The 23631-nt window shown below is 39.4% G+C and overlaps 2 protein-coding genes and 1 long non-coding RNA gene across 3 annotated transcripts; 2 read left to right on the forward strand and 1 right to left on the reverse strand.

Moving 5' to 3' along the window:
* The first annotated feature begins 3232 nt into the window (after window positions 1-3232).
* On the forward strand, window positions 3233-9318 carry neil3 (nei-like DNA glycosylase 3). Its single transcript, XM_071399011.1, has 10 exons — window positions 3233-3468; window positions 3581-3690; window positions 3837-3971; window positions 6101-6314; window positions 6583-6657; window positions 6799-6965; window positions 7344-7513; window positions 7787-8213; window positions 8574-8754; window positions 8935-9318. The coding sequence occupies exons 1-10, from the start codon at window positions 3361-3363 to the stop codon at window positions 9115-9117; spliced, it is 1770 nt and encodes a 589-aa protein (XP_071255112.1). The 5' UTR covers window positions 3233-3360; the 3' UTR covers window positions 9118-9318.
* A 32-nt stretch (window positions 9319-9350) lies between these two features.
* On the reverse strand, window positions 9351-14449 carry aga (aspartylglucosaminidase). Its single transcript, XM_071399012.1, has 9 exons — window positions 14083-14449; window positions 13277-13430; window positions 12993-13105; window positions 12661-12773; window positions 12027-12132; window positions 11845-11920; window positions 10204-10311; window positions 9718-9851; window positions 9351-9613 (listed from the first exon to the last, which is right to left on the reverse strand). Exons 1-9 carry the CDS (start codon window positions 14180-14182, stop codon window positions 9513-9515), a joined length of 1005 nt encoding a protein of 334 aa, XP_071255113.1. The 5' UTR covers window positions 14183-14449; the 3' UTR covers window positions 9351-9512.
* On the forward strand, window positions 13851-19556 carry LOC139574447 (uncharacterized). The gene is made up of 4 exons (XR_011674774.1): window positions 13851-13979; window positions 18128-18257; window positions 18744-18839; window positions 19358-19556. It is a non-coding gene; the product is annotated as an uncharacterized lncRNA (long non-coding RNA).
* The last annotated feature ends 4075 nt before the right edge of the window (window positions 19557-23631 follow it).

Consider the following 23631-nt stretch of genomic DNA (forward strand, 5'->3'; position numbering starts at 1 on the left):
CCCCTTCTGTTCAGGGACACATTATTCCATTTCTGTTAGTCACATGTCTGTGGAACTTGTTCCGTTTATGTCTCAGTTGTTGAATCTTGTTATGTTCATACAAATATTTACACATGTTAAGTTTGCTGAAAATATATGCACTTGACAGTGAGAGGGTGTTTATATTTTTCCTGCATTTATATTTATAGTACCAGTCAAAAGTTTGGACACACCTACTCATTCAAGGGTTTTGTTTTTCTTTATTTTTACTATTTTCTACATTGTAGAATAATAGTGAAGACATCAAAACTATGAAATAACACATGGAATCATGTAGTTACCATAAAAGTGTTGAATAAAATCTAAATATATTTGATATTCGTCAAAGTAGCCACACTTTGCCTTGATGACAGCTTTGCACACTCTTGGCATTCTCTCAACCAGCTTCACCTGGAATGCTTTTCCAACAGTCTTGAAGGACTTCCCACATATGCTGAGCACTTGTTTGCTATTTATCCTTCACCCTGCGGTCCAACTCATCCAAAACCATCTCAATTGGGTTGAGGTTGAGGTATTGTGGAGGCCAGGTCATTTGATGCAGCACTCCATCACTCTCCTTATTGGTCAAATAGCCCTTACACATCCTGGAAATGTGTTGGGTCATTGTCCTGTTGAAAAACAGGCCAGAGGGGATGGTGTATCACTGCAGAATGCTGTGGTAGCCATGCTGGTTAAGTGTGCCTTGAATTCTAAATAAATCACTGACAGTGTCACCAGCAAAGCACCCCCACACCATAACACCTCCTACTCCATGCTACACGGTGGGAACCACACATGCAGAGATGATCCGTTCACCTACTCTGCGTCTCGCAAAGACACGGTGGGTGGAACCAAAAATCTCCAATTTGGATTCATCAGACCAAAGGACAGATTTCCACCTGTCTAATGTCCATTGCACGTGTTTCTTGGCCCAAGCAAGTCTCTTCTTCTTATTGGTGTCCTTTAGTAGTGGTTTATTTGCAGCAATTCGACCATGAAGGCCTGATTCACGCAGTCTCCTCTGAACAGTTAATGTTGAGATGTGTCTGTTACTTGAACTCTGTGATGCATTTATCTGGGCTGCAATTTGTGAGACGGATAACTTTAATGAACTTATCTTCTGCAGCAGAGGTAACTCTGGGTCTTCCTTTCTTGTGGCGGTCCTCATGAGAGCCAGTTTCATCATAGCACTTGATGGTTTTTGCGACTGCACTTGAAGAAACTTTCAAAGTTCTTGAAATGTTCCGTATTGACTGACCTTCATGTCTTAAAGTAATGATTGACTGTCGTTTCTCTTTGCTTATTTGAGCTGTTCTTGCCATAATATGAACTCGGTCTTTTACCAAATAAGGCTATATTCTGTATACCACCCAACCTTGTCCCAACACAACTGATTGGCTCAAATGCATTAAGAAGGAAAGAAATTCCACAAATTAATTAAGGATCTCTACAGACGGGTGTCCCACCCTCGCGACGGTTGAGCTAATGTGCGCTAATGTGATTAGCATGACGTTGTAAATAACAGAACATTTCCCAGGACATAGACATATCTGATATTGGCAGAAAGCTTACATTATTTTTAATCTAACTGCACTGTTCAATTTACAGTAGCTATTATAGTGAAATAATACCATGCTATTGTTTGAGGAGAGTGCACAGTTATGAACTTGAAAAGTTATTAATAAACCAATTAGGCACATTTGGGCAGTCTTGATACAACATTTTAAACAGAAATGCAATGTTTCATTGGATCAGTCTACAATACTGCTGCCATCTAGTGGCCAAAATCTAAATTTCGCCTGGGCTGGAATAATACATTATGGCCTTTCTCTTGCATTTTGAAGATGATGGTACAAAAATAAATACAAAAAAGTTTGGTTTTTCTTTGTATTATGTTTTACCATATCGAATGTGTTATATTCTCCTACATTCATTTCACATTTCCACAAAATTCAAAGAGTTTCCTTTCAAATGGTATCAAGAATATGCATACCCTTGCGTCAGGTCCTGAGCTACAGGCAGTTAGATTTGGGTATGTCATTTTAGGAGAAAATTGGAAAAAAAGAGGCGGATCCTTATTAACTTTTAACAAGGCACAAAACCCACCCCACTCCTTCAGTCACATTCTTACACAGGCTCAGGGGCCTGTGAGGGAGGAACATTCTTTGACAGGATTTCTTTCAATGCCTAACTGTAAACTCACTGACTCCCAAAAAGCATTCCGCTGCACTCGTAATGATTTCAATTTGTGCGGTGCAGTTTATGCCATTGCAATAAATGCTACAATGCCCAGCTTTTTGACATTGAATTTTAACATGGTCACATGATTAAAACGTGCATTAAAGTTACTCAATTTCCACCCCATCCAGTAGGTGGCGGCATACACCTTTTACGTTATCATTTAACGTTTGTTTGCAGCCATAGAAGAAGAAGAAGAAGAAGATTTAAATCACAGATAGCACAATGACCCAGACATGTCACCAGATGTATAAGTATGAAGCATCCGGTTGGTGTTTCCACTCACTACCAAATATGGTGTTGAGAGGAAGCCCAGTAACCGGAAGAGGGAGAAGACGGAGCGAGATGATTTAGGCCAACTATCAGCAAATTTGATCTCCATATAGTTTTGTGTTTCCAAAAATAGATTTTGTAACAAACAGAGTGGACTGTATTTTGTAGACCACTGGAAATGACATGCTCTGGTCAATCTTGGGTTAGTTATAAAAATCTTTGTTTAAATGTGCACATACATTGTACATTCCTGGACGTCCTATGAGATGCATGGGATTCATCCAGTCATTGATGTAGCTTGATGTACTGTAGCTTGTAGTAGAGAGTAATGTCTTTGCCAGCGAAAACTTAAAAGGAAAAACAGGTATGTCTTTCAATAACTTGACTACCAAAATATTTAATTCTTAGCTTGAAATTATAATTTTTTTATTCAGAATTTTTCACAATCAAATAGGAACATTTTACATACAAAAAAACACTTGATTCAATAAACAGAACAAGCAACTAGAAAACGCATGAATATATCTCTCAACCAGCTTCATGAGGTAGTCACCTGGAATGCATTTCAATTAATATGTCGGTTTTTGTATTTTGTATGTCGGTTTTTCTACAAATGATATTTTTTTCTTTCGTTTACCACCCGTACAGTAGGTGGCGGCATGCACCTCTAACCCTTGTTTTACAACCGCATTCATACCATAGATGAAGGAGATGAACCCATATGGCGGGAATCCGGATGTTTAGGTTTTGTAAAAATTCAGTACGCACAGCTTCTCGTTGTATGGTTTTTATCAAATAGTTTGCAACAATAACTTTAGATACCAAGGTAAAATGGTTGAGGGTCCAGGATGCACATTGAATGGAGAAAAGATCCGCTCGAAGGTCCAAAGAGGACAGAAGGTGAAAGAATTCAGGGGAAGCTTGACGACAAACACACAAGTAAGTTACTATTGTTAGCTAGCTAACAGTAGCTAGTTACAGTACCAGTTATATCTCTGCTGTTGTAGCTAGCTAACTTTAGGTGATTGTAACGAACGTTCTTTTTTTGCAGAGGAATGCCACCAATACGATCTCCTTCCAGATATTCATGGGCTGTCAATACACAGGAGTTGAGACCCTTGGAAAGGAACTCTTCATGTACTTTGGCCAAAGAGCTCTGAGGTAGCTAGCTGCTATTATGGGGGTGATGTCATTTTATTGATAGGAATCAACTGATTCAATTCGGGTATTAAATGTCTAATATACCACCCATGTAAAATGCATTTCTGAACTGTTTACATTTGTCATTATCTCTCTTCTAATGGCAGAGTCCACTTTGGTATGGATGGCTCTATGCGAATCAACCCCACTGACATCAAAAGCAGAAAGGGATCACCCCCTGTGCTGGAGATCCACCTGACCAATGACACAGTCTCCTTCTTTGACTCTACTGTGGAAATCAGGTATGGGGGATAATTCACACTGGGCTGGAACAAAAGCCTGCACTTGCAGCAGGCATCAAGGTACTACCCTTTCACTCCTGGCATCAACCCATAGTTCAAATTCAGGCTTTGATTGTAATCATTCTAACATGAAATGGTGTTCTCTCTACACACACACACACGATTGCAGACCGGAGGGGGGGGGGGGGCGGGCAAGTCACTATTCTTTGAGTTACAAGCAGGTCTCAAGTCAAAAGGTCAGTCTCAAGTTGAGTCCCAAGTAGATCGGGTCAAATCCAAGTTGTGCATTCTAACAACAAGTCAAGTTGAGTCACAAATCTGTCTATTTATTGAGGCTACCAGAACGAGTGTAGATTTATTTACAGGTCTAGGTGATCTAATGGTGAGAGCACCATATCATGCAAAATATACAAGTAGATTGACCAAATATACATGGGCAATAGCCTCTATATCAGGCTTAACCTCTCCTATCTGAATGTACACAGGTAGAGGGCAAGGCTGTACTGCCTCCCCTTGAGAAACCAAATCGAATCTGTCTAACAGGAGCTGAAACAGGCCTACATAATATAAGCACTTGGCCCCCAGGACCAAACCATTTTTCAATTGATAATTACAACCAATAAACTTGTTTTACAATATAAAATGTGATTTCCACATCCATTGTTACATTGGTACTTTTGTCTTAATCAGACTTAATGATATTTCAACACCATGGATACATGGAACAATCATTTTCTCTTATTCAACGTTCTGACTCCAAAGCATTGAGCGCAGGCCACATAGCCTATTTCTATGCACACTGAGACATGTGCGCTCCGATTACGCACAACAAAAATGACAGAGACATAGGACACAGACACACGGAACTCTGACATAACCCTGGGAAATATGAACAAAGGAAACCATACATTGAATCAAATAAACATAACTTCCACCTCATGAGTCTTGCAAACTGTCATGTGCACTATAAAGAGACGTTTAAAATGCATAGGGCCTATGTATTTTAAACGTGTGAAAGCAAATATTTCAACGGGGTAAAAAAGCACTCCACTGGCAGGAGTGTGGAGAGCGCAAGTGAAGAGCCTTGCCTATTGTGTGCGCCTTCTCAATAGTAATAATTAATTTGAACAAATTCCAAATGCAAACTTCATAAGTAAATTATCAATTTCAAGCAATTGTTACATACCAAAAGACCAGTAGGCCTGTGCTAGTAACTGTTGCCAATTGCTGGTGAGCTTGCAAAGTAAACAAATCATATTTATTTTTTATACCCCTTTTTCGCAGTATCCAATTGGTAGTTACAGTCCTGTCCCATCGCTGCAACTCCCGTACGGACTCGGGAGAGGCGAAGGTCGAAAGCCATGCGTCCTCTGAAACACAGCCAAGCCGCACTGATTCTTGACACACTGCTCGCTTAACCCGGAAGCTAGCCGCACCAATGTGTCGGAGGAAACACCTGGCGACTGTGTCAGTGTGCATTGAGCTCGGCCCGCCACAGGAGTCGCTACTGCGCGATGGGACAAGAACATCCCTGCCGGCCAAACCCTCCCCTAAGCCGGACGACGCTGGGCCAATTGTGCGCCACCCCATGGGTCTCCCGGTCGCGGCCGGCTGCGACAGAGCCTGGACTCGAACCAGGATCTCAGGTGGCACAACTAGCACTGCGATGCAGTGCCTTAGACCACTGCGCCATTCGGAAGGCCAACAGTTAATATTCTTGATCAACACATTTTTGGGGGGGCTACATATTTATTTATTATGGCAATCCTGTCCCGACAATTTGACCTTTGCGCTGTACCCATCCTATAACTGTACAGCAAATCAACAATCTGTTCACTAGCTCGCCGATCTGTGTTGATTGACAGTTTGCTGGTCAAATCAGAGTGCAATGTGTGCTGTTTACTAGCCAATTTGTTGCAGTTTTTTTTTGAAGGGCAACAGTGCTGCAACTCTCTGGCTACATGTAGACTCTGTGCCACAAAACATTACAAAACCTGGCCAGATTAATTTCAAGTCATCAACCTCAAGTCAAAGTCGAGTCCCGAGTCTTGAGGGTCCAAGTCAAGTTTCAAGTTATTTTATATCAAGTCGAGTCTCGAGTCAGACTCGAGTCCACAACTCTGTTGCAGACTGACGGAGGACTGTGAACAGAGAGTGAGAGCTATGGAGAGTCTGGATGTCTGCTCCTGTAAGTTCAGCTTCTCCCACGCGGAGGAGACTGTGAGGAGGCAGAGCTGCAGGATGCTGTGTGACGTACTCCTAGACCAGGCCGTCCTACCAGGAGTGGGAAACATCATTAAGAACGAAGCCCTGTTTGACTCCGGTCTTCACCCTTCTGTTAAAGTGGGTAAAGCTGATACACCATCATTTTAGATACCTATACATAATGAGCAAGGTCCAGTCATGTTTTGGATTGCCTCTAGGCTATTTAGCATGCATTACAAACTACATGGAATTCATTCAGTAAGTGACTTTGGATGAGTTTATTCAGCACTGTTGTGACTGAGTAGTGTATTGCATTGCTATAATTTGCTAAATGGTTAAGATTTCAAAATGCTAATTAGAATGGAACCAAGTCAATGGCATGGACACAATTTTCCAAATCTTTCAGGTCAAGCAACTCACGGATACCCAACTCCACCATCTTGTGAAAATGACACGAGATTTCACCCTCCTATTTTACAAGGTAGACTACACTTAGCAATGTAATGAAAGCAATATCCTATGTGCTAAATTACCTCTTAATTGAATAAAGATGCTTTACAGTAGTGTAAAGACCGTGTATTCATCAGCCATGTCCCTTTTGTTTCACTTCTGTTTACCTCAGTGCCGTAAGACAGGCTCCGCTCTCAACAAACACTACAAAGTCTACAAACGGCCTCAGTGTGGTCAGTGCAACGGGGCCGTCACCGTCTGTCGCCTCGGAGACAACGGAAGGATGACGTACTTCTGCGACCGCTGCCAGACTGGGGACCCAAGTGAGGTTAATGTGAGGTAAAGTCACAGGATCTGAATTAAAATAGAAATGAGTTGGGATCCCAACACCTCCACATTTTCCCCACATGGGCTGGCATACAATTTAACATTGGTTATGATCATTGGCCACCCGCGGTGGGCGCAAATGTTGTTTGAATCATGCTGCATGATAGCAGGTCAGCTGGAGAGAAATCCAAGATTCACTGGGGTAAACAGGTAAAAATGTTCGTTTTTTATTTTTTTTAAATGTATTATTTTATTTAAGCCATTATGCATCTTGTAGGTGAATTTTGCATATATAGTACAATCTGAATATAAAAAGTACTGGTGGACAAGAATTCAATGTATTTGCGACTCACATTAAACTTGTCTTCCTTTATACCTCCTCTTCTTTAGCAAGCTCCCAACCAGGAACACGTTAGTTGGCTGGGCTTACCAAGGCAGCATAGGGAGCAACGATCATGTGGCCAAGAGGGAGGAAGAGGAGTGGGCCTGTCAACTCTGCACTCTGATCAACCAGCCTATGAGCAAAGCCTGTGATGCCTGCCTGACCCCTAGGCCTGAGCGTGAGTAGTCAACTACTCTTATATGGATGAATGTGGTTGTGTCAAACCAATTCTAATCACATTTAGGTCTGGTTTTATGTGTGGGCAGGTTTCCTTGTCCCAGAATGAGCCTCCTCCTGGACTAATAAAGCATTCTCAATGTTGAATCTCAATTTAGTTACCCTACCCTTCAGGCCAAAAATCCAGCTCTAAACTAACAGAATTGAATGTGAATCTAATTGATGTTGTTGAATAAAATAAACAGTTTTCCCACTGTCCTCATCCCCTCCACAGTCCCCAAAGACAATGTCAGCCCAGAGAGTTCACCCTTCACCAGAGATCTGATCAAGTACCCCTGCAATGCCTTCTCCAAACCACAAGAGGGCCTGAAAGTCAACCGCAGGGCCGCATTCGGGAACACCACCCTGATGTTCACCGACCTCAGCCCAAAGGCTAGCCGCGTCAACTCTCCCCTTCCCCTATCCTCCACCAACAGTCAGTTAAATTCCACGGCAAGAGGTTTAAATAAACACGATGTCTGCCAGGGAAAAATAAGTAGTCCCAATTATGCCTCTGGTGGCTGGCAGGACAAAAGCGGGGAGCTCTCCAAAGGGGAATCAACAATGGTCTCCTACAGTCAGCCGCACAAGAAAATGAGAATTGATCACAGTCCCTTTTCTGTCAGTAACAAACCTCAAAACGGAACCCACCATCATTTGAGGTGAGGGAATGGTGCTGCTTTCGTATTCATAAGTAAAATATTATAACAAGGTAGTTAGACTTTTGTGTGGGTAACTGGGATGGAAAAGCCTCCTGCGCTCTGTACTTTACAGAATAGTTGATTAGTGACCATACTGTACGTGTTGCTCCACTCAGTGAGCCCAGAATGTAGGTCAGTGTGCTAAATAAAATGTTCACTGAAACTGTTGTATGCCAACAAATGCATGTGGAATTGTTTAAATTCAAAGATGTTATCAAGTGTAGCGATAATTAAACATACTCAATTTAAATTAACAGCTGATCCTTTGACAGTGAATGTTATACCATTTATCTAACAATAATACTTTTCTCCAACTGTCAGTCCCCCTCAAAACAATGCACCAACTGGGTGTACACAGACCCAGTCCCCTCCCAGCAACCCTTGCTGTGTGTCCCATGGGCGGCCCAGTGTGCTCCGATTGGTCACCAAGCAGGGGGACAACAAAGGAAGACAGTTCTACACCTGCTCGCTCCCCAGGGAGACACAGTGCAAATTCTTTGAGGTAGGAATTATGGTGGAATTGGTCTACATGTCCATTAGCAAGTAGATATGTGTTTGTTCAACATAAACAAGTACATATTGAAGAGGTATTTTCCTCCTGATTTACAGACATAGAAGACTATTAGACTGACCAGGAAAAACTGGTGCCTCAGAATGACTGTATTCTCTCTTATGTCCTTAGTGGGCTGATACACACTTTCCATTCTGTAACCATGCAAAACGCTGCCTGGTGAGGACTGTACTCAAACTAGGACCAAACAACGGCCGCAACTTTTACGTATGCAGTTTTCCAAAGGGCAAGCAGTGTGATTTCTTCCAGTGGGCAGAAAATGGTCCAGGAATCTCCATCCTTCCTGGTTGCTGATGAGAGGAAAGGGGCAGGATACAAAGACAAGAACTGTTTTGAACATCACTGCTTTTTGTACTGCTATTTATCCATTTTAGTGTACATTTTTTTAATTAATCAATGTATCACTTAAGTTTTCTTAAACTTCACCCTTGTTATAATATTAAAATCCATCACTGTCATTAAATAAATAATTGATCGCTTTCAATATAAACCATGGCTGACATTTGAAATGTTATGAACTGCACAGCTTTTTGTATTATGAGTTTATTCATAAAATGTGAACTATTTCTGTATTTATGAAAACATTCAAACAGTTTAGATTAAAATCCATGGCTCATAAGAAAGTATTGATTATCATAATTGACAGTGGCACTAGGGTACACATTACCTCAAATTAACATTGAATGGTTTTAAAAACAGTCAACTGATTGTAAAAGTGGAGAATTGGTCTGAGAGTTGTACACCACAAAAGGAAATTTGGAGAAGCCAGGAACTTTGTTGCATGCAGCACCTTAGAAAGAAGACAGAACAACGGGTAAGCATCACATTTATCAGTCATAATTTGACTCACTTATGACCATTGTAACCATAACTGGGTTAATCTAGAGAACTCACCATAGTGGCCTGTTGTGTTGGCACAGATGACAGCCCCAAAGAACCCTGGGTAATGTATCTTGATCCTGGAGATGGATGTCTTACAAGCAGTGGATGGATCTGTTCCTGTCTTCATTAGCTCCACAGCCAGGTAACTGCATTCGTAAACAAATTAAACACATTTCATTAGTACCGTATCTGGTTTTGGCATCTAGCACGTTTAGCGATGAGCCATTTGATAATCCTTAAAATATTTAAATGTCAGCTGTGACTAAAAAGTAGACCCAAATGTAGACAAAGCAGAAATGTGAGTCTTATCTGGGGTGTAATTCAGTGATGTAAAACGTTCTGAGCGTTGCAGATAGAAATATAATGAATAGAGCTGACATGACACAAGCTGACACTTCTATGACAATCGTATTTTGTCTACACCATATGTTTCTATCTGAACGTTCTTTAACGTTACATCCTTCTGAACATCTCTGCGCTAGAAGCCTGGATGGATACCTAGGTAGGAAGCGCATCATGACATCTCCATCTCCCGTTGCTGCCGCACCCCCTGCGGTGCTGTCGGCATAGGACCCTGCTCCAGCGATGGGAGAGTCCCCTACACGCCTACAGGACAAATCAAGGAGATGTACAGGTATACTCATCGTCAATATTCATTATATACAGTACCAGTTAAGTTTGGACACATCTACTCATTCAAGGGTTTTCTACATTGTGGACTGCCAAGAGTGTGCAAAGCTGTCATCAAGACCAAGTGTTGCTACTTTGAAGAATCTCAAATATATATTTCGATTTTACACTTTTTTGGTAACTACATGATTCCATATGTGTTATTTCATAGTTTTGATGTCTTCACTATTATTCTACAATGTAGAAAATAGTAAAAATAAAGAAAAGTCCTTGAATGAGTAGTTGTCCAAACTTTTGACTGGTACTGTACCAGTGCCTTCGGAAAGTTTTCAGACCCCTTGACTTTTTCCACATTTGTTATGTTACAGCCTTATTCTAAAATTGATAAAACATATATAATACTCAGCAATCTACACACAATACCCCATAATGACAAAGCGAAAACAGATTAGACATTTTTGCAAATGTATAAAAAAGAAATATCAAATACCTTATTTACACAAGTATTCAGACCCTTTGCTATGAGTCTCAAAGTTGAGCTCCGGTGCATCCTGTTTCCATTGATCACCCTTGAGATGTTTCTACAACTTGATTGGAGTCCACCTGTGGTAAATTCAAACGATTGGACATGATTTGGAAAGGCACACACCTGTCAGTAAAAGGCACATGACAAGCCGCTTGGAGTTTGCCTAAAGGCACCTAAATACTCTCAGACCATGAGAAACAAGATTCTCTGTTCGGATGAAACCAAGATTGAACTATTTGGTCTGAATTCCAAGCGACACGTCTGGAGGAAACCTGGCACCATCCCTACAGTGAAGCATGGTGGTGGCAGCAACATGCTGTGGGTATGTTCTTCAGCGGCAGGGTCTGGGAGACTAGTCAGGATCGAGACAAAGATGAACGGAGCAAAGTACAGAGAGATCCTTGATGAAAACCTGCTCCAGAGCGCTCAGGACCTCCGACCGGGTTGAAGGTTCACCTTCCAACAGGACAACGACCCTAAGCACACAGGCAAGACAACGCAGGAGTGGCTTCGGGACAAGTATATGAATGTCCTTGAGTGGCCCAGCCAGAGCCCGGACATGAACTTGATCGAACATCTCTGGAGACCTGAGAATAGCTGTGCATCAACACTCTCCATCCAACCTGACAGAGCTTGAGAGTATCTGCAGAGAAGAATGGGAGAAACTCCCCAAATACAGGTGTGCCAAGCTTGTAACATCATACCCAAGAAGACTCGAGGCTGTAATCGCTGCCATAGGTGCTTCTACAAAGTATGGCGTAAAGGGTCTGAATACATATGTAAATGTGATATTTAAGTTGTTTATTTTTAATAAATTAGCAAACATTTCTAAAAACCTGTTTTTGCTTTGTAACTATGGGGTATTGTGAGTAGATGAAAAAAAAAATAATAATACATTTTATAACAAGGCTGTAAATGTAACAAAAGTCAAGGGGTCTGAATCCTTTCCGAAGGCACTTTCATTTTAAACAACACATGCATACCCCGGGACCTTGTGGTTCGCTCCATTGGTTGATGTTCCTGCTGCAACTTGGCCATCTTTACCAATCACAATCATCCCTAATGTCAGGAAAGGGTACACAATATTAAATGTACAATTCTGATCTGAAGATCAAAGTTGACTATCGACCTCTACAAAACAATTCATTAATTTAATGAACTATACCAATAGTGTCATGTGCATGTATATCAATCTGTCGTTTTCTCCTTTGCCTCAGTGTGACTCTAGGTTTGTATGGGCCACAGTATTGTGAAGGATCTGGGAAAACATTCTGTTGATATTAAAGGGGAAAGATTAGTCAACATCAATTTGGGTTAAGACCGTTCTATCACAGCAGCAATAGACAAATAACACATTAGGTTGTTTGATTATATCCACAGTTCTGTAAAGGATTTTTTTATTACATTTTTTTTTATAATTTAGCAGATGCTCTTATCCAGAGCGACTTGCAGTAAAGCAAAGAGAAGGCTTCCAATTTAATGAAGATATTTTCTACTTCGACCAGCACACTACCTAAGCACCTTAATCTTTTGGCTATGGTTACCCAGCTCAATAGTAATTTAAGCAGCCGGTAGCCCAATATGCATAAGCATTGTATTGTCTACAGGGCTTTGGTTGTGCCAATGGTAACAGCATGTTGGGATAAACAAGAGTCTCTTTCATACATCCCCTAATGCATTATTCATAACATGGAAGTCCATTTAATTCATTACTTTTTCAAACATGGTGATATCCTTACATTTTTTCAGTACAGTATACAAGATAATGACAGACCAAAGCTAGAGTAGAAAACACGCACCTTGCGATAATTGGGTTGGCAGTTGTCCTTCAACCACTGTGTGAAAATGCTGATAGATTTGTTGGTTGTAAGGTCTTCTGGAGTGAAGCCCATGTTCTCAGCAAATACTGATGCTGTGTTGAACATGGTAGTGGGGTTAAAAATAACAATATAGGGTCAAAAGCAGCAAACGGCAATACAATGTACTACTAACTGTATATGATGGAATGGTTAGCTATAGGAGGCTACTGTATGTTAAAAGATAGGTGATGAGATACATGCAAAAGGAGTCAAATGTTTTTGCTGTGTCTGTCCCCTTAGCAAATAAAAGCCTATTTTGAATCCTGCAATACCTGATTCGCCCACCAGTAGTGTGTGGTCGGTGCGTTCCATCACGGCTCTGGCCACCCCAATGGCATTCTTGATTCTCCGCAGGTCTCCTACAGCGCCCACCTCCATTGTATTACTGCATCCACACAAAAACAGGAAACCTTTAATGAAGAATATTAATAATATTTCAAAAAAATGCCATGTCCCACTATAACTTAATTAAATATTGTATTGACTGAAATGGGATCAACTGATTTTAGACACCCCCAAGCCCTACTCTAATGACTAGTTAGTGGGTATGACTTGCCCGTTCATGATCATGGCATCCAGGGTGGTCTCTCCTCTCTCATCTGGGCTCCCTCCAAACCCCACACTGCCATCACACTGGTCAGCCTCGCAGCGGGCACAGCCCTTCTCCACGGCATCCAGCACAGAGCCTCCAGCCTGCAGAGCACTCCACGCTTTGAGAGAGAGAGTCACAGACAGACAGATGAGTGTTTGACTTAGTAAGAATATTGCAGTCTTGCTACATTCTAGGAATAAGTCTACACATGAAAATATACTTTATAAAAAATAAATGGATGTGCCTCCTGATTCGCCAATTAAACATTAATGGGTCCAAAGAGCATAATTTGTACATAAAATAATATGTTGGTTCCCACGCAACACACAATATGTAGCAGAGGTAGAACCTAGAAGCACACAATATTTACCTTTTTCACAGTATTTAGACATGATTTTGGTCACGCATTATCAGAGTGCCAGACAGTACAGTCCCAATCCTGCCAGATAACATGACCATCTCAAGGGATTGCCCATGAAAAGGAATAGGCCTAGGCCTAGGCTGCCAAAGAACCATTTGGTCAATGATCCCCCCTGTTGCCAAGGATTAGTATGCCAACTGGTGATATTTCGACAGCTTGGATTGTCCACATCAACTCAGAAAATCAAATCAAAATATTTTAGAGGGCCACATTCATCTCTTGGGCTGGCAGGACAGATCTAGCTAGGTAATTTCATGAATGAATTCTTACAACTTTATCAAATGATACAATGTATCAAAATGGATAACTTACTTGCAACAATAAGAACAAAATGATACAATGTAGTTACCTGCCGCTGTAGCATGCTCGAATGGCCATGTGTTTATAACAAGAGGCAATGTTGCGTGACCAAATGGCAACAAAAACATCAATATAAAACAAAGATGCATTTTGACAAAAGTTTTGCAAAAGAAATAACGTTAGCTTTCAGTTTCAACTGCAATTTTTGTCCAGAACATGTTAATTGCACGTTATTATTTTTGAAGGTCCACAGTATTTCGAAAATATACGAGGCGTTTTGAAATTAGTTGGTTAAAAATAAACCTAGCTTTCATGAAGGATTTCATTATGAATAAACGTTCATTTTTCGACTTCCTTGTTTTGGCACATGACTAGTGGGCAGGCTTTTCATTAAAGGGCCAGTGTATATTTTCAGTGCAACGCATATGTTGAAATACAGCTTAATGCTCTGCATTGCTTTTCTGCAATTACATGGGACTTGATAAAGTAAACAATAAAAAAGACCATGTTTGCTGCGCTCATCATGCCAACACATATCTAAATTCAGATCACACATGTTAACTCCTTCACAACTGTAGCCTAACAATACATCTGTGAAATAAATGGACTGACTCCATCCATTTAAAATAGGTTCACGATTAATGTTAGTTGCGGGAGATATTGGATTCAACGTTTTGCTGGAACTGAAAACAGTGGATTTAATTTGATCTTCTCATCTCAAACAAAATAAGACAAAAGCACAGGCTACACAGGGAAAGTAACAAAACAATCAAGTCTAACCTTGAGAAGTGAACCTTAGTAGTGTGTCATCTTTTACATTATTCATTTGGAAAATGCAATTTTCACTGATATTTTATTCATTGGTTAGTCCTTAAACATGACATGACATACCATGATTGTTACAAGGTGCCTGGTGGGGAACAATGAAGAGAGAAATATAGAGTATAACTTTTTCTGTGTTATTGATCAAAATGAAAGAGCAGAGGCTAAAAGGATTGCCCTTATAGGATATAACTTAATCAATCACACATGCCCTTTGTGATGCAATTTTCATGATGTCCTCCACAGCTTTTCAATAAACAATGTCACTATAGTTGTGTAGAATAAGCATCACAGCTCAATCCTATGAATAAATGTTGCATGTCAGCATAAAAGACAGTGAGAAAAGACACCACGTGCACATACTGTATGAGTCTATAGTCTCATAAGAAGAAATGAAATATTATGAATGCTTATAGCATGTGAAATAATTTGGGCTGTCGGTCAATTCAAATGGGTGATTGATTTATTTTCCCTATTAGTTGATTACTAATACCAATGAATCTGATACAAAGAGTTAGTAATCCTGACCTTTGTTGTGTGTTGTGGCCAGAGTAAGCAATAATTAGCCCTCTTGTCAGTCAACTGTTGACTTCGTATGTGACATACATTTTACTTGTGGGGTTTGAAGGGAGCTAATGATCTAATCGTTATTGAATGGTCATGTTAGAGGTTAAACATTTATGATTCAACTGATTCATCTTTTTTTTTAATAAGTTGTTGACTGAACCATTAGTTGATTGGCCTGATTAATCCATTAATAGCGTATAGCTGTATGCACACTATAGCAGTTTATGGTTGAGACACCGAACTTGTCAAATTGAATTGCAAGGCCTAATAATGATGTGTTTTATTGCTCTGCCTTTACAGTGTTGGCTAATACAAAAAAAGTTGCGCAAATCACTAACTCATGAATTTGATATGGACCCTAAAAGCCACAAGTTATCGAGGTGGTGGTAGTGGTGTACCACTGTTTTTCATGTAACTTTTTTTTTACAACTTCACATGTAAATACCTTTGCAGCATGCACTTTGTAAAGGACCATGGGATCACAATTGAGGTGAGATAACAGGCGATAATAGCGCAAAAGAAAAATCATGATAGGGTTCAGCTCATGTTATGAAAAACTTGAGAGCGAGATCATTAACTACACTTTTTTCTTGAAAGGAACTTTGCAAATAGTTAATGTTTCTGTTTAAAACATGTTAAATCCTCCCAATTTGTCTCATGACCATAGGGACTAAGAAGAGTTCCATGATTAGCCACTCTTCAGATGATTAAATATAGCTCGGAAGAAACTTTTTAAAAAATAAAAAATTCTAAGCAACACCAAAGTCAGTTGGTTCCATTTGGAGCAAAACCATTGAATGTGAAACAGATGGTAGAGAGATTTGTCAAGAGACCTGGCTTTGCAACACATGCGCAGTGAAGAGATTCATGGGTAGCGATTTAAAGGTCCGATAAAAGACCAGCAGTGTTTCAAAGCGAGCAAATGGAGTAAGACGCCAGCTAGGTAAACAGCGATAGCAGCTGCCCGACCAGAAGAAGAAAAAAACGTTCTTTTAAACGGCTGGCATTGGAATAAGCGTGGAGCACAACAGATCTGCCTTCAAAGGAATTAAAATGCAAATAAACAAAGCATTGATTATTGAAGTATTCCCACAAGAAATGATATTGCTATTTGGTGAAGGTGAAGTGACGATAATAAGGATGGTAGGCACTTTTCCAAATTTTTATCTGTCAAACAATGCCAATAAAATCCTAATTGCGGGGGTAATTACTAAAATTATTTATTCAGAGTTTAGTGGCCAACTCGGCAGTCTCTTTGTTGTATTTCTTTGCCGATTTGGATGAAGTACAGATAATATTTTTTTGTATTTCTGCAACTTACGAATGAAAAGTATTTTCTTTACACGTTTCAATGAAAACTAACATTTTATCTTTATTTCAGATATAGAAGTGAAGAAAAAAGTTAGATGATTTTAAATCAATCCAAACTTAGATCTGTATAAACATTAAGCATATCTGTTTGTATCTTTGTCAACAATGTGTATTTGATACATTACCTAGCTTGAAAGTAAAGATTTACAATAAGTCAAATGTCCATTGCTGTATTACCAAAAGTTGGCCAATTTCTAGCTATCATTAAAAAAGTGAAGCACTTGTGAAGAGCAAACCAATAGCTTATTTATTCATTTTTATATCAATCTAGTTCGGTAATGCAATAGCCTCAGTGAAAAAAATGCACAAAAAACATGATAGGTAAACTTAAATATGTATATTTAAAAAAATATATTCTAAAAAGACTAAACTGGAGCACCAAGATAATGCTAGCTACACTCATACTTCGTCCGACACTTTTTTTTTTTAAGAGATCAATGAGAAACATTTTCTATTATTGAATATCAAATAGTATTTTATTTGTAATATCAAAGAGTCATTATAAACTTTAATTTGGCACTGTTTTTGAAACAAACATTCACTCAAATATAAGCAAACAAAATGTACCCGAAGACAAAACATTTAACTTGAAATGTTCCTTTAGGAAACTACAATAACATCAGTGGATTAGGTGCATTTCTGCTCAGTCAAGCACCCTTTTCAAGAAGCTTAGGAACCCTATGTATGGATATTTCCTTGTGCTTTTCATTGCGATTTGAATGCGTTAAATCCTTCCAATAGCCTTGCATTCGAGGCTACTCAAGCAGATCTCAATGTTTGATTTGGTTGAAGCATTTAAGAACTGAGACGGACTCAAAGGTTTGTTTCTGGACAAAGGCTAGGACAGGCAACGCTTTGTCACATTTCAAACAAAATGTTTAACAGGGGAGACACGGGTCCATCAATATTTATTATGCAAGGCAAATCAACATTTCTCTTAGTCTTATGGTGCTTTTTAATCAGCCAAAATGTTTTCAAAAATATAAACTAAATATCCCTTTAAAAGTAATTTCACATCATGCAATAAGGAATGTAACGTAAAGAAGCAGATTACTCAAAAGGGGCATGAGCAAAACTGTTCAAAACACTTAATTATCATTCTATTGTGGGCTTATGTGTGTACCCCAAACTTTTAACACTCACAATATCCATAGAGATTCATCATTTGCAATGACCTCTTTTTCAGCTCTGTCAGCAGTTGTGTACAATCTAGTAATCAATTCAGAGACTGGCTTAGAGGCAAGATATATATCATTTAAGTCTGTTAATGCTGTGTGTAATGTATTTTGTAATGTGTAATGTATCTTGGAATGGCCTACTGTGTTGTTTCTCAGGTTGCTGCTGTCACAACTGGTGAATGTGAACTGCTTAACATTGCAATTGATACAAGGCAGATGCCAAGGTGGACTAGAATGGCTATTTGGAATCTGCCAGTGGAAGGACCAACATTTTGTGAAGTGAAAGGTAAATTCAGACTTTGCTGTCTTTTTCTTCTTCTGACTAGAACGTTAAGGTACTCAGAGCCAATATCAATCATGCATCAGTAGCTGATTGACCAATAATTATTAAAGATTCAGAATGTATGCTATGAGAACAAGATGTGAAGTATGTTATTTTGGCTCAGACTAGAGTATACAGTACATCCAACACAATGTAATGACCTATAGATCCAGTGGATGGGGCTGAAGTGGAACCTCTCAATCCTATTACCCTACATGATGAACAATGATTGTAAAATCCTTAGGATCAACAGAATTGATTGATCCACAGGAATTGCTTTTCTTGTTACTCACGTGCAATCAAAAAGATTAAGTAATTTATATTTGGTTTATTTTTGGAAATACTGCTTGTGAATGAACATGAATGGAAAACACAATTCAAAACTTTTGATGATATTTTGTACTTTACGCCAGGTTACTTCTTTTAAAGCTTTTCTCCCAAAATCTTCAGTGTACCAGATCAACATTTGGCAGAAGGTGCATCCCAAGACAAATTCAAAGCAGTTTGAATGCTATTTCAAGAAGAGGAAGAAGAGGAATGCCATTGGTAAGTATCACAAAACATCAGGTATTCCTCTTGAGATTTAAATTCCTCTTCACACACAAGAGAGCAGGAATAGCCTCTATCCTAGCTTTGGCAACCGTATGAAGTATCTTCCTTTGCCTGTTCTTTTCTCTACTGCCTGTGCAGCTGTGATAAGACACTAGTTGTATCAGTGGAGAGGCAGCGGCGACTACCCGAGGTGTGGTGTTATGCTTTCGATGGAGTCACTGATGAACTGTTTACTCTAAATGGTAATGATGTGCTAGGGGGAGCACCAATCTTTACAGAAAGCTGTTAGGTGACTAGTGTCAACACAAAAGCCTCTGCCATGCCTGTGTCATGATCCCACTTTAATGAAACAATGAGATAGTAACCCCATGAGAGCAAATAGGTTTGTTTGTGATACTATTGGCATCAAGTGTTTTGAGTGTTACATTTCCTGTAGATAGCACTAAGGTGGCAAGCAAATATTGTGGATCTAAACACGTTTCAGGTAACTGTTCCTATCCTATCTTCAACAGTCCACTGATCTGAAAGAGGTGAACGTGGTGGGAGGCCACTATTTTACATGTTGGAATTGCAGCCATACATTTGAACCATGCAAATGCACATAGCTGAGTGAAGTATGTGGGCTATGATCAGCTCAATCTAACAGTGAAAGGCATTTCATATTCAGAAGATATTTCCTTGAAAAAATAAAGCAGTATCAATTGAAGTCTCCTTTTCTCTCCACTGCATTCTTATTTCTTTACCTGCTTTGAATTCCGTTGCAGCTCTTTAGACTTGGACAACACCAGACAAAATCCAATTTATCTTGTTTTCATTTGTACACAAAGAAGAAGTGTTCAAAAACATAAAAGGTGCAGTACCAAAATATGCAAAGGTACAACCAGGTGATATTACCGATGTAAATATTGACTCACACTATACAATTTAAACACCTATCCTAGATGTTATATACACAGACTCGGTCTATAAATTATAAACACCTTTCATAGAGGTTATTTCCACATTATATAAAATGGCTTAGCAATGCCAGTCTGTATTAAACGTGTTTATGTTGTAAGGTACACTTCAGGGAATCAATTCAGTCAATCAAATACCAAATGAATTAGATCTTGTTTTCTGATTACTGACCACATTACATTTTTCTTTGAGGTAAACGTGCAGAATGATATTTGCAGTTAATTAAAATAAATTGTACGAACTAGATTAATTGTGATTGAATTAGATGGTCAATCTGTACACCAAATTTCTCATTTCAATTGTTTAGTGGGCAATAGCTCCCAATCAGTTTTGGACACCTCCTTTCACTCCTGGGTGGAGATGGAAACTAAACAACTGACAGCATACATTCATTTGTGTTCTAAAGATTTAAGAGCACCAAAACCCATTCAATTAAAGGGACATTTATTCCAGGGCAATAGAAAAGGTCCCAGAACCGCTGAGAGTATTATAGAAAAAAGTCTTATTGACTTGGATTCAAATGAAGCTGTTGTGAGGAAATTGATTTGTTTGTCGAAAAGCGCTGCATGTGTCACTCCAAACAATGAGAGTAAAATAACCACTTTAATTCCTATGTTCTGTCGTCATCAAAGTGATCAGTGACAGCGTTTTGACTGGCACCTGTTGAGGAATCGATGTAATTGAATAACTTTTTGTTCCCCACCATCTGGTTCTCTGTTAAAAACACTGTGAGGACTGATTTAGAAAGCAGTAGCTATGCTAATGTTTTCCTGGTGTTTCCCTGGTGTAAATGTAGATGTATTACAGTATTGAACAAAACACAATTGTTGTATACATAATTTCCTGTACATCTGAATACTGTGATTGTGATATCCTGGGACAGCTGTTATTGATCTCAATAAGGTATTTAAACACAGATGCTATTTCTTTCGCAGTAAAACTGTTATCTTCTAGTACCTAAAACTATGTATCAACTAAGTACAATAATTTCCAGCATTATCTCCCAAAATTATCCAAAAACCAAGATCTCAGGTTTGTTTTACATTTACCCACAGAGTACACAATATAGTGTATTATGTATTAACAAAATGGAGTAAACATTAGATTTACTAGAGTTACAACAGGATGTTGTCGCACACATCCCATTGATGCCATGACATTTGGTTCAAATAGTGGAGTTAATTTCCCCCTGAGAGACTTCTAACATCTTTAATTAGGCTAAGAGAGCACTGCACAGTGTAATCAATCTTATCACCTCTGGGGGGCTATAGTCTTCAATATGAGGATATGCTTTGGAAAGATGGGTGGCCTTGAGAAGACCTTTTGTAAATTGCCCATTTAATTGCAAAATACTTAGAACTTACAGAAGCAGTAATGACTCAAAGCAACCTGGGTACCTATTTTATTATTAAGATCTAATTTACTCCTCATTCAGATTAATCTTACATTAGTCTTTAAAACATAAAAATACAATTGATAAAACAATCACATTTTCACAAGTAAAATTGTGTTCCAAACAGCAGACTTATTGACATGTAAAGTAAATAGAAAGTAAATAGGAAAGAATCGAATTGATAATTACTCTGACAGTCTGAAAAGGGCACTGAAGTACATAAACCCTAATCTACAAATTAAACACAATTTGGTTCCTTTTGTCTATAACACCACTAACTGCTTAAAGTAAAGACTTTATAAAACCACCTCTGTGACTGACTACTTTTGGCAGTCAAAATCCAAATGTAAAAACAAAATTTTACAAAATGATGTATTTTTTTGTTTTGGTTTGATGGATGCACACAACAGTCCTCATTAGTGGAGCTCTTTGAGAAAGGGTGATGAAGCCTCTGTTTAATGCCATGAGACCATTGGGAAAGGTTTAATTTATCTAGCACAGAGATTCTTCGCTCTGACAAGAGCAGCAGGGGGTCTTTGAAAGCAGGGCAGCATTTCAGCACTGCAAAGCTTTGGAAGTATCTCCCTAAAGTGGGTCTGGAATCAAAAGCTAGGGCTAATAGGCTACGCCTCGCGCGTTACAGCCTTAGACAGGCCATGTGATCCGGACTGGTTCGAGAACATTCATTTATTCATTGGCTGCTTCTTGTTAGGTACATGTCCGGACATGATAGCAACACATGAAAGTGTGGACAGAGAAATATGTTTGCTTGTGACACCATCATTACATTTACATTTGAGTAATTTAGCTGACGCTTTTATCCAGAGCAGTTAGGGTCAAGTGCCTTGCTCAAGGGTACACTGACAGATCTTTCACCTAGTTGGCTCGAACCAGCGACCTTTAGGTTACTGGGCCAACGCTCTTAACCGCTAGGCTACCTGCCACCGTGTAAGGATCACTCTTACACGGTCCTCTTGATTGTCATGATTTTCATAGCTTTCGTCTTGGTGGAAACGGTCGCCAATTAACAACTGGGTGCTGTGAGATATTCCTTGCAACTGCTCGTTGAGCAACAAAGATGTTCTCTTCCTGTTCATATGCTCAAGGTGGCAAAGGTCCAGACAATATGAAACCAACACTCACGCAAAACATAAATAACAGATCTACAGAGACACAGCATCATAATGATGCCCAAGTCTAAGGATGTGTTTTTAAAAGCTTATCTTTGTAAAGAATAAGATGCTATTGAAGTAGTTTTATGTAAAGTGTGTACCAACGAAACCGGGGAAAATGGCACCAATGTCGACATTTCCACTAATGGCAAATGTATCTTAGAGGCACATCTCCAGAGATGCAAGACTAATTTGTTGTGCATATAAACAAATGGTTAACTGAAAGAACAGTGACTGTGACTTGGTAATTGTTAGTGTGAGGGATAAGTGAAGTTGTAATGAGCATTGTCAGTACCTTATGTTAGATATGACAAGTGAACTCTTATTTACTGTAACAAGACAAGCAGCTGTGGTAAGTCAAGGCATCATTACCACTCTCCGGGCATTGTGCTCTTACTTCAGCTGAAATGTGCAGTCCATATAATAAAAAGTTTATTAAAATATTTCTGGACATGTGATAATGGCAATTGCATGGATATAATGTCAAACAAATGCTACACCTGCTCAAATGTAAACTTGGTTTTCTATCCTCAGATTGTGCAGCATTGTTATGTTCGCAAATATTAAAATAGCCACGGTATCGGTCATTGCTGCAGACAGACGCTGGTGGGCTTATGGGAAATTGATACAGGGATGGCCTTAGGTAAATTCTGGCAAATGCCAGACAGACTGGTCCATTTTCAGTTGAAAAGCTGGAGCTATAGAAGTGGCCCGTAAGGACCTATTTTTAGTTTCTGTAGTGCCGGTCCATCCTTAGCCCAGCGGACCTATCTAAATCGTTTTTTTGTTGTTGTTGCAAAATGATAATTATTTGGCTTCGAGGAGAAAAACGGGACTGTAGGGGCCTCCCCCCCAAAAATGGGCCAGTGTGTTAGAAATGCACACGCTGATTCTGGTCCCAGGCCGTCCCTGAATTGATGCATCCATACACGGACCATGACATCAGATGCTGATTCGAGCCAAAAAGTGCTGAAATGTAAGCATTGTTGTGTCCTTGTCAACAACTTGGGTAACAAGTGAATGGAAATTGTTTTTAACGGAATCAGGTAATCATTACTAAATGAATTTGCTCTGGGACCAAGGATATAAGTGGGATAAATATATATCTCTGAGATGAAAACAAATGTCACTTATGTAATGAAAGGCCGTATGCGTATTGATTTTTGAGGTTACGCTCTTTCGATGCCTTTCATCGGTGGCCTGTTAAAATGATGAGTTTTCAATTTGGCATCTGTTTATGGTGAGCTGTCAACAATTACTGTAC

The sequence above is a fragment of the Salvelinus alpinus genome, chromosome 4 (genome assembly GCF_045679555.1).
Source record: "Salvelinus alpinus chromosome 4, SLU_Salpinus.1, whole genome shotgun sequence".
Taxonomy (NCBI): domain Eukaryota; kingdom Metazoa; phylum Chordata; class Actinopteri; order Salmoniformes; family Salmonidae; genus Salvelinus; species Salvelinus alpinus.